Source organism: Carica papaya, chromosome 3 (genome assembly GCF_054855325.1).
Source record: "Carica papaya isolate Zhongbai chromosome 3, ASM5485532v1, whole genome shotgun sequence".
In the NCBI taxonomy this organism is placed as follows: domain Eukaryota; kingdom Viridiplantae; phylum Streptophyta; class Magnoliopsida; order Brassicales; family Caricaceae; genus Carica; species Carica papaya.
Genome location: NC_142311.1, coordinates 13,587,948 through 13,605,734, shown reverse-complemented (window position 1 = coordinate 13,605,734; position 17,787 = coordinate 13,587,948). Strand labels below are relative to the sequence as shown.

The 17,787-nt window shown below is 39.7% G+C and overlaps 1 protein-coding gene across 1 annotated transcript; it reads left to right on the top strand.

The window, feature by feature from the left end:
* The first annotated feature begins 12,416 nt into the window (after positions 1-12,416).
* LOC110821687 (Pectin lyase-like superfamily protein) lies at positions 12,417-14,310 on the top strand. The gene is made up of 5 exons (XM_022051606.2): positions 12,417-13,049; positions 13,125-13,296; positions 13,380-13,586; positions 13,695-13,954; positions 14,102-14,310. The coding sequence occupies exons 1-5, from the start codon at positions 12,580-12,582 to the stop codon at positions 14,250-14,252; spliced, it is 1,260 nt and encodes a 419-aa protein (XP_021907298.2). The 5' UTR covers positions 12,417-12,579; the 3' UTR covers positions 14,253-14,310.
* Positions 14,311-17,787: the final 3,477 nt, after the last annotated feature.

The window sequence follows — 17,787 nt, the reverse complement described above, 5'->3', positions numbered from 1 at the left end:
TGTGGCCATATCGGAGCAAAACAAATGACGGGTGAACCAAAAACTGCGGGCAAAGCCCGACGGGTCCTCTGCGACCCAAAACCCACAACCCCCTCCGATGAGCCCCTTCCTAGTTCCCTTTTCGTACAATTTTTACACTGTTGTGTTCACCGTTCTATTTTCAGCAACTTGACCGAAGGAGGAATCCCAGCCGCGAAGGAGAGCTAGAGGAGTCGTCGCACCAGAAACTTCACCACCAGTAGGTTTCGGTTTCCTCATTAGTTTTCGGCCAACCGAGGCTCCCTAACGTGTTTTTCACAGGAATATGTGTAAAATTGGCCAAAACCGACCGAAAATGGCCAGGCTGAGGCAAACCACCACTGTGGGTGATGGTGCCGTCACCGGAGCATGGCGACACCGCCGTGCCGATATTTCAAAATTGGTTGGAAGGGATTTTTAACACTAATTTTGAGTTTTTAGAGTATTTTTTATGTACGTGGAGCGTGTTTAATCTATACAAAAAAATTCAAAAAGTTCAAGAATTGCCAAGAGGCACGGTAGAAAGTACGATACTTCGAACACTAATTCGGGTAAGAATCTCTCATCTTATTTTCTGTTATGGAATTGAAGCTTAATAATCAATAATATAGTATTTTGTAAAATTTAGAAAACTTTGAGAATAATTACAGATCACTAATGGAGGCGGAACCAATTAGTTAGTTATTTGTCATGTTTAACTGATTATTTGCTTGTACAACTTTAAATACATGATAATATATTGAAATAGTTAAATGATTCAGTTCTATTTTCTTGATACATATATCGCTTGTTTTGCGTGATTTACTGTTGATTGTGAAACGTGAAATTTATATACAAATAGAAAATTGCTTAATGATGTGAATAAATAAATGGTTGTCTTATTAAGTATCCTGAGAGATATTGGATGGACTGAGTATATAGGGAACCCTACCGTGAATCTCACCTCATACCGGATGGAGTATCGAAGGATAATATTTTTGGCCCTCATACTGGATGGGGTATAGGGACGGTGCGGTTCACCCTCATACTGGACGCGGTATCGAGGGATGACATTTTTTGCACTTATACCGGACGGGTTATGTGGACGGTTAGATAATTGACAAGTTTATATATTGGGTTCACGCGTAGGGGGCATCTTTGTAGATCCCTAGAAGTACTAGAAAGCAGATAAATAAAGGAAAAGTTGTTGTTCTTACTCACTTGTATAAGAGGTCATAATGTCATCTGAGTTATTATCTTATCAGGTTGATTTTGGAAATCTCATAACGGTAAGTATGCAATAAATAATTTTTCTTGTGATAAATGAACTTATTTAAATTAAGAGCTCTATTAGTTGTTTTTTATATTTTTTTTTACCAATCTTCAATTTTTGTATCGGTGAGTAGTGTGATATTCTTACTAGACTAGTGTAACTCATTTATATTAACCATTTCAGATCAAGAAGATCAAGACTCAGATCCTGATCAACAAAAGAGCTGTGAGTAGATATCCGCCGGATCCCGTCAAGAGGTAGTGGAGGTTAATCTCCCTACAACATTTATTTACTATTTTTATATGTTTATTTCATTTTTTTATGAATTACTATGAAAGGGATATTTCCTGTAACACCCAACCCTTTTTTTTTATTAATTATTATTGTATGAATATAATTATTATTTATGTAATTTTATATTGAATTGAATTGAATTTAATTTATTTTAATAGAAATAATAATAATAATAATAATAAAAAGAGATAAAAATTATTTAAGGATTTAATTGAAAACAGGGAAAATGGGTGAAAATTTGAGTTATGGGGGTATTTTTTAAAGAAAAATCAGAAATTAGAGGTCAAAATATAATTTAAAAAAGTTGTGCCACGTCAGCTGCCTGGTCAGCAGCCTCGGCCAACCAGAACGCGCCAGGTGGCAGAGACACTGATGCGGGAGGCCACGCGGGAGGGAGCCACGTGGGCGATCCGCGTGCGGGCGATCGAACAACTGAGATCCGTTTTCGCGCGCACAGACAGCCCTGATCAAAAACGCGCACGGACTGCCCAGATTCATTCCCTATTTAATCGCAATCTGACGGTTCAGATTAAAAGCGATGGACGGCTTAGATCAAAAGCGAATGAGTATAAATAACCTCATCCGCACCCAAACCCTAACCCTAGCCGCCAGAGCCCCTCCCCGGAGAAGACAGCCCAGCCGCCACGGAGCCGATCGCCGCCACCCGCTGTCGTACTGGAGCAATTTTCGGCTGCCAAACGAGGTAAAACTTCTACCCTTTGCTAAGAATTTGATTCTAAACCCACCTATGGCTAAACGGAGCGAAAGCACCGGCCAATTGGCCGGATAACACCACCGAAGCTCTACGGTGCCGCCGCGGGGTGTCTCGATTTTTACCTCTGATGAGGCCCTTTTCGATTCCCGTTCGATGTGATTTTTTCACCGTTGAGATCACCATTTCCTCCTCTATAGGTTGACCGGAGCAAAACACCCAACTGCGATGTGAGCTGGAGGAGTCGCCGCACCAGAGAGCCCCTCCGCTGGTAAGTTTCGGTTTTTCATATTTTTTGGGCCAATCGAGGGCCCTAAGTGTGTCTTTTCATAGGAACCGATGTAAGTCTGGTTGAATTCGGCCGAAAGTGGCAGAAAACAGCCAATCCGCGGCGGTGCTGCCGTTTTGAAATTGGCCGAGTAGGCCCTGGGTATGATTTTTGGGTTATTTGGAACATGTATAGGTACCGTAAGCGCGTTTCAGTTCCCGAAAAAAAAAATTAGAGAACCCAGGGACCGCTTGTAGGCGCAGTGAAAATCTAATTTTTAGTGTCAAATCAAGTAAGGACCCCTCACCCTATTTCCTATCATGCAATTGAAGTCTAAATAAATGATAATACTGTATTTTGTACAAATTAAATAGATATGCATATTTAATTACGGTTGCTAATGGAACTCGAACCGGACATATTTCTCTGTCAATTCATGTTTAATTTATTTTACAGTTTAAATGCATTATGGTATCTGGTTTATTTATTCTATGATTTTTAATGCATGTATCACTACTTACTTCACTACTGTTTGATTTTGGGAATATAAGATATGCTTACTTTGTTGAATGTACATTACTTGTGTATGTATTCATGTTTGAGTTGGTAACGGAGATTAAAGACAAATAGGAATGGGATGGGATTTGATAAGTGGATAAGATGACAGCCTCACTAGATATCCTGCGAGATGGGGGACGGATCGAGTTCATAGGGAACCCTACCGTGAATGTTGTCTCATACCGGACGAAGTATGGAGACTTGGTCATTTGGTGCCCATACCGGACGGGGTATGGGGACGGCCCGCTTCACCCTCATACCGGATGGGGTATTGAGATTTATTGTTTTGGTGCTCATACCAGACGGGGTATGGGGACGACCCTGGAATTAAGTTTGTTAAAGAAATAGTTCACGTGTAGCGGGGACCCCTATCGATCCCTATGGATACTAGTAGGCTGATAAAAAGGGGACAATTGTTGTTTGACGATTTGAATATAAAAGTATGATATGTACTGTGTTACAAATTATGTATGAATTCATGATATTTATAATGTTATTGTTTCTATAGGTTATTTTTATAAATCTCACTGCGGTAAGTGGACGGTAAATGGTTTGATTATTGATAAATAAATTTGTTTAAAATTTGTGTTCCATTGGTCGCTTTTGGTTTTATACCAACCTTTACTTCTGTGACAGTGATATAGTGTGATATTCTTACTGGGCTAGTGTAGCTCATTCCTTATTTAACCATTTGAGGAGGACCTAGTTCCCGAACCCGATCCACAAGAAGACTGCGAGTAGATGCTAGATACTTTATAGTTTACTTTATTTTTCTCATTTCTCGTATTTTCTTTTGAGAACTTATTCTGTGATATTGTTTAGTACTTTTAAGTTATTGTGTAAGAGATATTAACCTTAATCTTTTATTTCACTTTCGCACTCAGATTATTATATGTATTTTCTTTTGAATTTCGGGGGCCGTTACAGTTGGTATCAGAGCCGCGTTCTTCGAACTCGTCCCTTACGCAATGATACTTAGAGAAACACCAAACCAATGAATCATTACTCAACCCTTCCTTGTGAAATGCATGTACAGTGAGGAAGACCCCCACTAAACCGAGCAGCCCGGGATGGTTCGCTTTAAGAAGACGTTTACAGGATATTTGAGATGCTGGAGAGACTCATTGCTGCCCATCAGGGTCAAGAGGAGATAAGGGAGCTACCCGACCCTCCCCCACTGCCACAGGTTGAGCCACCACTGCAGCGAGAGGACCCCGAGCCACCCTGGTACGAGCCTGCTCCTCCACAGTACCACCCGGTGCCACCGCCTCAGTATAATCTGGTACCCCAGCCACAGTACTCCCCGGCACCGCTACAGTATAATCCAGTACCCCCACCATATCAGCAAGTACAACCACAGGGCCCCCCAGTCTATCCTTAGCCTGGCCCAGTCCCTCTTCCGCGGGATCTAGCTCATTCCATTATTGAACCAGGCTACGTAGAGAGGTACAGGAGACTGAACCCATCTACTTTTGCAGGGGAATCCTCCTTTGAAGATGCCCGTATTGGTTGGCAGAGACGGAGAATGCCTTCAAGACCCTAGGAGTAACTCCCGAGCAGAGGGTCACCCTTGCTACCTACATGCTGGTGGGAGAAGCAGACCCCTTGTGGGAACTCAAGCTGACCACCCTGCTTATTCCTTGGGAATAGTTCTTAACAGCCTTTCATGCAGAGTACCTCCCAGAGCACATTCGACATCTAAAGGAGATGGAGTTTGTCCAGTTGGTCCAAGGGAACATGACGATACCAGAATATGCTCGTAAGTTCCTGGAGTTGGGCTGATACTCCCCTAAGACGTAGATGGATGAGGGCAGGAAGGCTAGGAGGTTTTAGTGGAGCCTCCGTCCAGAGATCAAACAACATTTATTTGTACTGGAGCTCAGGACTTACTCGGCCGTTCTGGCCAAGGCACAGTTAGTGGAGAGGAGCCTCCACACCCTCCCTCAATCAGCAGGGAACCACAGACCCTCAGCTCCACCCCGCAGACCAGCACCTATTACGTCTGCCGAATAGAACAAGAGGCCCAGACCAGTGATCCAGGTTCCCCCTCAGGCTCCAGTGGCAGGACGTGGTAAGATTTGTCAGCATTGCGGCAGGGATCACAGGGACCGATCATACTATTGCTTCAACAACACCTATTGCATATGTGGTAGTGCCAACACTATGCGAGAGAGTGCTCAAGGAACCAAAATCAAGGATGACCTCCTATCTAGGGCAAGGCCTATAACCCCACCCAGCAGGATGCCGAAGCCGACCCGGATGTGTTACAGGGTATGTACACTATCTGTAACCATCTTGCTCATGTTTTTTTTGACACTGGTGCATCGCATTCATTTGTTTCACCTGTTTTGCATCCAAATTTAATGTATTACTTGATAAACTCGATTCAATATTATTTGTGTCTACTGTTGAGAGTGTAACACTATTGGGAGAAGTTGTTTACAGGGCTTGTGCTGTAGAGATAACAAATAAGAAACTGAGTGTAGACCTAATAGTATTAGATACGGGAGATTTTGATGTAATTTTAGGGATGAATTGACTAGCGGCGTATCACGTCACCGTAGATTACTTTAGCAATAAGGTTGTATTTAATCCTCTTAATGAAGAGTCATTTACAAATTAATAAAATCATTTAATATTTATTCATTGATGGTAAGTTTTCTTATTTGTCGAGTACCTTAACCTTGCTATTTTCTCTAACTAGGCAAACCCAAGAAAGAGAATTGTATTCAAGAGATTCCAGTAGTCTGAAACTTTTCAGATGTTTTTTCGGATGAACTACCGGGACTACCAGTGGACAGGGAAGTCGAGTTCACCATATATCTACAGCCAGGCACCCAGTCTATTCGGTTGCTCCTTACCGCATGAGCCGCATTAAGATGGAGGAGCTGAGGAAACAGCTTACTGAATTGCAAGACAGTAGTTTTATCAGACATAGTGTGTTCCCTTAGGGTGTCAGAGTCACTTTTGCCAGGAAAGAAGATGGAACGTTGAGACTATGTCTTGATTACAGAGGATTGAATAGGTCACAATCAAGAACAAGTATCCCCTTCCCCAATCAGGTTACCATCAGGTGAAAATAAGGACAGAAAATATCCCCAAGACGGCTTTTCGAACCAAGTACGGACACTATGAGTTACTGGTCATGCCATTTGGGTTAACCAACACCCTAGCCATCTTTATGGATATGATGAACAGAGTCTTCAGAAAATTCTTAGATCAATATATTATCGTATTCATCGATGACATCCATGTCTACTTAAAAAGCAAAGAGGAACATGCTCACCATCTAGCCCAGGTTTTGTAGGTTCTCAGAAGAAAGAAGTTGTATGCAAAGTTGAGTAAGTGTGGATTCTAGGTTGAGCAGACCGCCTTCCTAGGGCACATCATATCAAAGGATGGAGTATCAGTAAATCCTGAAAAGGTTGAAGCAGTGCTCGGCTGGGAGAAATTGACATCAGTTAAAGAAATCCGTAGCTTTCTGGGAATGATGGGCTATTACCGCAGGTTCGTTGAAGGATTTTCTAGTTTAGTAGCTCAACTAACCCAACTCACAAAGAAGAATGCCAAGTTTGAGTGGAATGAGGATTGTGAAAGAAATTTTTCAGAACTAAAGAAGCAGCTGACTACTGCACATGTGCTGGCCTTACCGAGTGGATCGAAGAGATATACAGTTTACAGTGATGCCTCTTACCTAGGCCTGGATTGTGTTCTAATGCAGCATGAGAAGGTCATAGCCTATGGGTCCAGACAGTTAAAGAGTCATGGAAAAAATTATTTCACCCATGACTTAGAGCTTGCCGTAATCATACACGCCTTGAAGATTTGGCACCATTATTTATATGGAGAGACCTTTCAGATCTATACCGATCACAAGAGTTTGAAACACATTTTCACTTAGAAGGATCTCAACATGCGTCAGAGAATATGGATAGAACTTTTTAAGGACTATGATTGTAATATCTTGTACCATCCGGGTAAGGGCAACGTGGTAGCCAATGCACTCAACAGAAAAAGTGCAGGTATCTTAACCCATTTAATGGTCTCAGAATGCAGGCAAATTAGGGCTACACAACATATTCGACTTCAAGACTTAAGGAGAGTCACATGTTTGGGCCGTTTGACCGTTCAGCCTGAGTTAATCCAAAGAATAAGGAAAACTCAGTCAGCTGATCCCGCCCTAGTAGCCCTCACGAACAATGTAGAACAGGGAGTTAGCTCAGAATTCCGAGTCTCCACCGATAGGTTACTCCGATTTCAGGACAGGGTGTGTGTTCTAGGTGACAGTGAGTTAAAGAGAGACATCATGACAGAGACTCATAGCTCAAAGTTTGCCATGCATTCCGGAAGCACCAAAATATATCAAAGCATGCAACCTCGATTTTGGTGGAATGGTATGAAAAGGGATATAGTTGACTTTGTGTCTAAATGCTTGGTATGTCAGTAGGTCAAGGCAGAGCATCAGCGCCCAGGCGTGTTACTTCAGCCTTTACTGATCCCAGAGTGGAAGTGTGAACATATCACCATGGACTTCGTGACAGGGTTACCTAAGGCATACTTAGGACATGATGCCATCTGGGTAATTATTGATCGGCTTACCAAGTCTTCCTACTTCTTAGCCATCAGGATGACCGATTCCTTGGAAAAGTTAGCAATAATGTATATCTAAAAAATAATCAGATTGCATAGAGTCCCAGTGACAGTGGTGTCCGACAGGGACCCCAGGTTCATTTATCGGTTTTAGAGTAGCTTTCAGCAAGCCATGGGAACGAAACTGTCCCTCAATACTGCCTTCCACTCTCAGACTGATGGACAATCAGAAAGGACAATCCGTACACTTGAGGATATTCTTCGAGCTTGTGTCATTGACTCTAGGGGCCATTAGGATGACCATCTGCCATTGATAGAGTTTGCCTACAACAATAGCTACCACGCGAGCATTGGCATGGCTCCGTATGAGGCGTTATATGAGCGCCCATGCAGATCGTCGATTTGTTGGGAAGAAGTGGACGATAGAAAATTGTTCGGTCCGGAGCTGGTAGAGGAGACTACGTCTAAGATAGTTAAGATCAGGAGGAACATTCAGACGGTTCAGAGCAGACAGAAGAGTTATGCGGACACCCGGAGGAGAGATTTAGCGTTTGAGAAAGGCGACTTGGTGTTCCTTAAGGTCACTCCTTTCAAGAGAATTAGGAGGTTCGGCAGGAGGGAAAAACTGAACCCCCAATTTATTGGACCATTTGAAGTCTTAGACATGATTGGTGTCGCCGCCTACAGACTAGCACTACCTCCAGAGCTTTTCAAGGTCTATAATGTGTTTCATGTGTCCATGCTACACAAGTACAACCCGGACCCCCTCTCATGTCTCGGTCCACGAATCTCTCCCACTCCAGGAGGATTTATCCTACGAGGAAGTACTGGTCGGCATTACGGATCGAAAAAACAGATTACTCCACAACCAAAAAATATCCTTTGTAAAGATCGTATGGCAGAACCACACACCAAAGGAGGCCACATGAGAGCTAAAATCAGACTTTAGAGCCTAGTATCCCCAGCTATTCGATCGAGAGTAAGAGGCTAATTTGAGGGACCAAATTTCTTTTAAGGGGGGAGAGTTGTAACACCCAACCCTTTTTTTTTCTTTTTATTAATTATTATTGTATGAATATAATTATTATTTATGTAATTTTATATTGAATTTAATTTAGTTTAATTTATTTTAATGGAAATAATAATAATAAAAAGGGGTAAAAATTATTTAGAGATTTAATCAAAAATAATTTTGGAGAAAAGAGGTGAAAATTTGGGTTCTGGAGGTATTTTTGAAAAAAAAATCAAAAATCGGGGTTCAAAACGCAATTTAAAAAAGTTGTGTCACGTCAGCTGCCTGGTCAGCAGCCCCGACCAATCAGGACGCGCAAGGTGGCAGAGACACTGACGCGAAAGGCCACGCGAAAGGAGCCACATGGGCGATCTGCGTGCGCGCGATCGAACAGCTGAGATCCGTTCCCGCGCGCACGGATGGCCCATATCAAAAACGTGCACGGACGACCCAGATTGCATCGCGCACAGACGGCCCAGATTGAATCGCGCATGGACGGCCCAGATTGAATCACGATGAACGACCCAGATTCATTTCCTATTTAATCGCGATTGTACGGTCCAGATTAAAAACGATGGACGGCTCAGATCAAAAGCGGATGGGTATAAATAACCTCATCTGCACCCAAACCCTAACCCTAGCCATCAGAGCCCCTCGCCGGAGAAGACAGCCTAGCCGTCAAGGAGCAGACCGTCGCCATCCGCCGTAGTCCTGGAGCAATTTTTGGCTGCCAAACGAGGTAAAAATTCTACCCTTTGCTCAAAATTTGATTCTAAACCCACCTATGGCCAAATCGAAGCAAAAGCATCGGTCAATTGGCCGAAAAATACCGCCGAAGCTCAGCGGCGCTGCCGCGGGGTGTCTCAGTTTTTGCCTCCGATGAGACCCTTCCTGATTCCCATTCAATGTGATTTTTTCACCGTTGTGATCACCGTTTCCTCTTCTACAGGTTGACCAGAGCAAAACACCCAACCGCGACGTGAGCCGAAAGAGTCGCCGCACCAGAGAGCCCATCCACCAGTTAAGTTTCAGTTTTTCATATTTTTTCGGTCCACCAAGGGCCCTAAGTGTGTTTTCTCATAGGAACCGATGTAAGTTTGGCTGAATTCGGCCGAAAACAGCCAACACGAGGCGGATCGCTGCCGCGAGCGGCGACACCGTCGCCAGAGCACGGGGGAATCGCCGTGCCGAAATTTTGAAATTGGTTGAGTAGGCCCTGGGTCTGATTTTTGGGTTATTTGGGATATGTGTAGGTACTGTAAGTGTATTTCAGTTCCCGAGAAAAAAAATTCAGAGAACCTAGAGACCGCCTGTAAGCGCAGTAAAAATCTAGTTTTCGGTGTCAAATCAAGTAAGGACCTCTCACCCTATTTCCTATCATGGAATTGAAGTCTGAATAAATGATAATACTGTATTTTGTACGAATTAAATAGATATGCATAATTAATTACGGTTGCTAATGGAGCCCGAATCAGATATATGTCTCTATCAATTCCTATTTGATTTATTTTATAGTTTAAATATATTATGGTATCTGGTTTATTCATTCTATGGTTTTGAATGCATGTATCACTACTTACTTCACTACTGTTTGATTTTGGGAATCTAAGATACGCTTGTTTTGTTGGATGTACGTTACTTGTGTATGTATTCATGTTTGAGTTGGTAACGGAGACTAAGGACAAATAGGAATGGGATGGAATTTGATAAGTGGATAAGATGACAGTCTCACTAGATATCTTGGGAGATGGTGGACGGACCAGGTTCATAGGGAACCCTACCGTGAACGTTGTCTCATATCGGACGGGGTATGAAGACTTGGTCATTTGGCACCCATACCAGACGGGGTATGGGGACGACCCGCTTTACCCTCATACCGGACGGGGTATTGAGATTTATTATTTTGGCGCTCATACCGGACGGGGTATGGGGACGGCCATGGAATTAAGTTTGTTAAGGAAATGGTTCACGTGTAGCGGGGACCCCTATAGATCCCCATGGATACTAGTAGGGTGATAAAAAGGGGCAATTGTTGTTTGACGATTTGAATATAAAAGTATGATATGTACTATATTACAGATTATGTATGAATTCATGATATTTATAATGTTATTGTTTCTATAGGTTGTTTCTATAAATCTCACTGCGGTAAGTGGACGGTAAATAGTTTGATTATTTATAAATGAATTTGTTTAAAATTTATGCTCCATTGGTCATTTTTGATTTTATACCAACATTTACTTCTGTGACGGTGATATAGTGTGATGTCCTTACTGGGCTAGTGTAGCTCATTCTTTATTTAACTATTTCAGATTAGGAGGACCTAGTTCCCGAGCCCGATCCACAAGAAGACGGCGAGTACATGCTAGATACTTTATAGTTTCATTTATTTTTCTCATTTCTCGTATTTTTTTAGAGAACTTATTCTGTGATATTGTTTAGTACTTTTAAATTATTGTGTAAGGGATTTTAACCTTAATCTTTTATTTTGCTTCCGCATTCAAATTATTATATGTATTTCCTTTTGAATTTCCGGGGCTGTTACATTTTCGTAACCCTATTGAGCATTCAAAATTTATGTATAAATAATGTAAACCCTAAATTTAATATACGCTTCCGCATTAAATTAATAAATTTATTTTCTTTCTAATTTCGAGCTGTTTCATAAATTATATTTTAATTTTAAACTAAATAAAATAAAGTCACAAAATAAACGTAACTATTATAAAAAATATATATATTTTTTGAAAATTATAATAAACCTGTTATAATTTAATTAAATTTAATTATTACAACTCTACAAACACACAATTTTTTAGACATTACATACTAAACAGAAATATTTATTTGTATTGATTTTTTGATCAAATCTCGACCAAATTATTGAAAATGTTTTAGAGAAAATTTCCTCTTGATCATGTTTTTCATATGTATACATGTATAGCTAAACATAATGCTAATCACATTTTTTTTTTTTTGTATATATTTTTTAAAAGCCATGATTGATTAATGTACGTACGTTAGATTTATTAACTTGAGGATATGGTATAATGTCTAAGTGCTTTTTTGATTCACTAATGTTATATCAATCTTTGGTCGGTCAAAACAAGTATCACTTTTACACTACAATTCAGGTTAAAACATGCCAAACATGTGAAGAAACAACAATAATAATTATATAATTTTTAAATTATAATAAGAATCTGATTTAATACTTATTATAATTTTTAGTATTTTATTTTATTTTTTACAATTTAATATCTAACTTTTTTTATTTTCTTAAGAGTTAAGTTTTATTCAAATTTTTAACAGAAAAAAACTAAAATAATTATAAAAATGTATCAAAATTAATTTTAACTAAATTAATAGATTAATGAATTAATAATAATATTACTGTGATTATTAATTTAAATAGTTAATTAGAGTTAATTTTTTAAAACATTTAAGTATTATTAAATTATTTTGACATTTTCTATAGATAAATAGAAGAAAAATTGACGATTGAAATAAATAAAAAATGTTAAAAATTAAATTGTAAAATTAAATTGATAATTTACTTAATTTTTTTTTTAATTGTTCAAGGTATAGTTTACTCTAATTTTTTTATTTCTTTATTTACACATTCCAAAAAGACTTGCGTCTAAACAAATGTTCTTACTTGGCCGCCTGATAATTCTAATTGGTTTTGAATTTCATGAGCCGGGCCAGGTTACGGATCCGATCCAAATTGCAACAGAAGAAACAGGAAGGGGCAACCCTTTGAAATCTTCATCGGCCATTTGATTAATTTGAGTGTTGTACTGTAGATCCTAACGCAAGAAAAATATTTCGTGCCAAACAAAAAACACAGAACACCAAAAAGTGATTTCAAAGACATGCCATCAAGTCTTGCACTTCATGCAAGTTCATCTCCCACCTATTCTTTAATTTCTGCTATCCATAAATATACCTCGATCGTCACCTTCTCCCCCACCAAAACCAGAAATTACAGAGCGAAAATGGCGACTCTTCCTGCAACCACTTCGCTCACTACTCTCGTCGCCATTCTCGCAATTCTTGCACCAACTTTTCTCTTCAACCCATTTCTCGATTACTTTGAAAATCTTGGTGAAATGCTGGCAAGATATCATCACCACAGAAAACATGATTCTGGTAAGGGAAAACCCATCTCCGTCTGCGATGATTTCCCCATAGATATCCCACCTCCGGACACCAACGCGACGACGTTTCTTTGCGTCGATGCAAAAGGTTGCTGTAATTTCACGACGGTGCAATCTGCTGTTGACGCCGTTGCTAATTTCAGTATGAAAATGACCGTGGTCTGGATCAACTCCGGCATCTACTAGTGAGTTTCTCTTCTTATTATTCTTCTTGCATGCAGCTTAACTTAAATGTGATTTAACTTGCATGGTTTTTATAGTGAGAAAGTTGTAATACCAAGAACCAAACCTAACGTAACGTTCCAAGGACAAGGCTACACGACAACGGCGATTGCATGGAATAACACGGCCAACTCGGCAAATGGTACATTTTATAGCGGCTCTGTGCAAGTTTTTGCGAACAACTTCATTGCCAAGAACATAAGCTTCATGGTCAGATTATATAAACAGACACATAAACATATACAAGTAGTTATATATATATATATTTATCTCCGTATGTCATGCATGTCCAGAATGTAGCTCCAATTCCGAGCCCCGGCGATGTGGGAGCGCAAGCAGTGGCAATAAGAATAGCAGGAGACCAAGCAGCCTTCTGGGGTTGTGGCTTCTTCGGAGCTCAAGATACTCTTCATGACGATAGAGGTCGCCATTACTTCAAGGATTGTTACATCCAAGGCTCCATTGATTTCATTTTTGGCAACGCAAGATCCTTCTACGAGGTATATATAATATACATGTATAACCTTGCTGTTATAAGGACTATATATACAATAACTGAATCGTACTACATGACTTACCTTGGCATTATCGAAACATATAATTTGCAGAGCTGCATGTTGGTTTCCATGGCGAACCCAGTGCCTCCGGGGACGAAGGGAATAAACGGCGCCGTAACGGCCCACGGAAGAGCGTCGAATGATGATAACACAGGATTCGCATTCGTGAACTGTAGCCTTGGTGGGGCGGGGCGAGTGTGGCTGGGACGCGCTTGGCGGCCTTTCTCGCGCGTGGTTTTTGCTAAATCGACAATGACTGATATTATTGCACCTGAGGGATGGAATGATTTTAACGATCCTTCACGAGACCAGTATGTATTAATAAATTATTATCGTCACGCCAATGATCATCATAATTAGCTAATCTCATTTTTTAAAAAATAATTTTATTAATAATTAAATAACGGTTTTTATTTAATTATATAACTAATTTTATACGCGTGTGTATATATATACAGGACAATATTCTACGGGGAATATAACTGCTCGGGTGCAGGAGCTGACATGAGTATGAGGGCAACTTACGTTCAAAAACTTAATGATACACAGGCTGCTCCTTTCCTTAATGTGTCTTTTATCGATGCGGATCAATGGTTGCAACCTTTTTGATATATATATATATATATATTATATCTTTTAGTTACTATATATATTTATTTATGTGAAATTTTGTGGATATATAAAATGTTTTATACTCTTTCTTTTTGTTTTTGTTAATATAATTTATTAACCAACACAGTGTGATTTATTATTTATTATTCCTAAAAATGACATTTCAATATAAGTTAATATACGATCAAATGTCTCTACTTTCTTAATTAATTTTAAAATTAAGATTTTTGAAATTTGTTCGTGTTAAATTTAATACTTTTTCCAAGCAATATAAATATAAATAATATCTCAGCTTGATATATTTTAATATTAATTTATATAAAAAGATAATTCTACACTTGATCTTGATCAAAAAATTGAAAAAGATTTTGTAGTAATCAAATTGAGTAAGTGATAATAAATTTATGGTGTTTAATTTAATAGAATCAAATATCTAGTTTACAAGTGTATTTGTAGTATTGTAGTGACCAAATTAAAATAAATTTTTAACGAATGTATTATATTTTCAGAAAAAATAAATATTTTATAATGATTAAATTTCTTTAATTTGAATGAGTATGACAACAACTTGACTTAGCATTTTATTAATATAAAAAGTAAAAAAGTAATTTCACCCAACAAAAATAATTTCTTTCTTCATTTATGTGTACAAATAAAAGAGGTTTGTTGTAACACCCAAGTGAAATAAAATTTTATTTTATTATTTTTATTTTTTATTTATTTGATTTTTATTTAATTTAATTTAATTTAATAAAAATAAAAATAATAATAATGATAAAAGTGGGTAAAAATATTATTTGGATTTAATTGAAATTGATTTTAGAAAAAAAGGGTGAAAATTTAGATTCTGGAAGTGTTTTTGAAAAGAAAATCAGAAACCGGGGGTCAAAACACAATTTAAAAAAAATTGTACCACGTCAGCACCCACCTTAGCAGCCACGTCAGCGGCCCGGTCAGCAGCCCTGGCCAACCAGGACCCGTCGCGTGGCAAGGCAACGCTGACCAGGGAACGAGCCACGTGGGCGATTCGCGTGCGCGCGATCGGACGGCCCAGATCCATTTCCGCGCGCACGTACGGCCTAGATCAAACGTGCGTACGGACGGCCCAGATTCACATGCACGGACGGCTTAAATTCAATCAGGCACGGACAGCCTAGATTGCATCGCGATGGACGGCCCAGATTTAATCCCAATTAAATCGCGATCGAACGGTTCAGATTTAATCTTGATGGACGGTAGAGATTAAAAAGCAAATGGTATAAATAACCCCACCCACACCTGACCACAAAAACCCTAGCCGCCAGTGCCTCGCCGGAGAAGAAGAACCAGACGCCGGAGGAGCCGACCGCTGCCACCCACCGCCGCACCGGGGAAGTTTTCGACCGCCGATCGAGGTAAATTTTTTCTCCTTTGCTTGTTTTTCGATGCTGAGTCCGCCTATGGCCAAACCGGAGCCAAATCACTGGCCAAACGGCCAGAAACCCAGCCGAAGCCCAGCGATGCCGTCGCGCCCCTCCTTGATTTTTGCCTCCGATGAGGCCCTTCCCGACCTCCGTTCGATGCAAATTTTATACCACTGTGATCACCGTTCTTTTCTTTACAGGTTAATCAGAGCCAAACATCAAAACGCGACTCACGCCGGAGGAGCCGCCGCACCCGAGAGCACCGCCGCGGGTAAGTCTCAGTTTTTCGTGATTTTTTGGCCCACTGAGGGCCTTAGGGTTGTTTTCTCACAGGAACCGATGCAAATGTGGCTGAATTCGGCCGAAAACGGCCAATTCGAGGCGGATCGACGCCGTAGGCGGCGGCGCCGTCGCCGGAGCACGGCGGAGCCGCCGTATCGGAATTTTGATATTGGCCGAAAAGGGCCCTAGGTCTGATTTGTGATTTTTTGAGTCATGTGCAGGTACTGGTAGTGCGTTTCAGCTTTTCGAAAAAAATTCAGGGAAATTAGGGACAGCCTGTAGGCACACTGTAGAGTTGAATTCAGACCCCAAAACAGGTAAGAACCCCTCACCCTATTTCCTATCACGGTATTAAAGCAAAATAAATAATTAAAATGTACTGTGTGAATTTATAGATGTATAATTGATTGAGGTTGCCAGTGGAGACCGAGTCTGATACAGTGTTGGTCTGTTATTGTTTGATCTAATTTCCAGTATTACATGCAGCATGATGTTTGATGTAATTATGTTATGATCTCGTATGCATGAATTATGTTTCTTTTATTATGGTTTGTATTATGGTGAACCCGGTACTGTATTGTCTTATTTGGTGTCAATTACTGGTTTACATGTTGTGTATGATTGGATGATTGAGACCAAGGAAAATGGCAAGAAGGTTATGTGAATTGATAAGTGGAAAATATGGACAGCCTAATTAGATATCCTGGGAGATGGTGGACGGACCGGGTCCGTAGGGAACCCTACCGGGAACGTGGTCTCTCATACCGGACGGGGTATGAAGACCTTATGTGTTTTGGCGCCCATACCGGACGGGGTATGGGGACGACCCGTTTCACCCTCATACCGGATGGGGTATTGAGGTTCATGGTTTTGACGCCCATACCGGACGGGGTATGGGGACGGCCCTGGAATCAGGTTGTAAGTGTTAATGGTTCACATGTAGTGGAGACCCCCTATGGATCACCAGGGATATGAGTAGGTTAGGAAAAGAGGAAATCTGTTTCCTGATGATTGAAATGTAAATGTGTGATATATGCTATATTATAAAGTGTGTATGATTTCATGATATTATAAGGTTATTATTTTCATATGTTGTTTTCATGGATCTCGCCGAGGTAAATGGACAGTAAAAGTTTTATGTTAATAAACGAGTTTGTTATAAATTATATTCAATTAGTTATTTTTGTTTTCTACCCACTTTTACTTCCGTGGCGGTGAGATAGTGTGATGTCTTTACTGGGCTGGTGTAGCTCATTCCTTATTTAAGCATTTCAGATCAGGAAGACATTGTTCCGGAGCTCGTTCCGCAGGAAGACGGCGAAGGGGACGCTTAAAGACTCTATAGCTATATTTATAGTTCTTATCTCGAGTATCTCTTTTAGTTAGTTTGTTCTTTCATGTTTTGAGTACGTTTTGGTTATTGTATAAGGGATGTTAATCAAAATTTTTATTACGCTTCCGTATTTGACATTTTTAATATATATATTTCATTTAAATTTCCGGGGCAGTTACATTTGTTGTCAATAAGTTTTGACTAAATGATAATATTCGTATTATAATTTATATTAAAATTTTATATTTTGAAATTTATCCGGTATGAAATTAATAGATATTATTTTGTACTAAAAAAATTTACAACATACAAAAATGAAGAAGAAGATAGGGTAAAGAAAAGGATATATATATGCAGTAAATAATAAAAATGAGAAGAATATAATTACCAATAATGGTTTCAGATTTCCTTTAAAAATTATGATAAAATAATGAAATATTTTAATTTAATTTATTTTTTTGGAAAGTGTGAAATAAGCCGATGGGATGAGTCCATGACATTAACCTCACGAGCC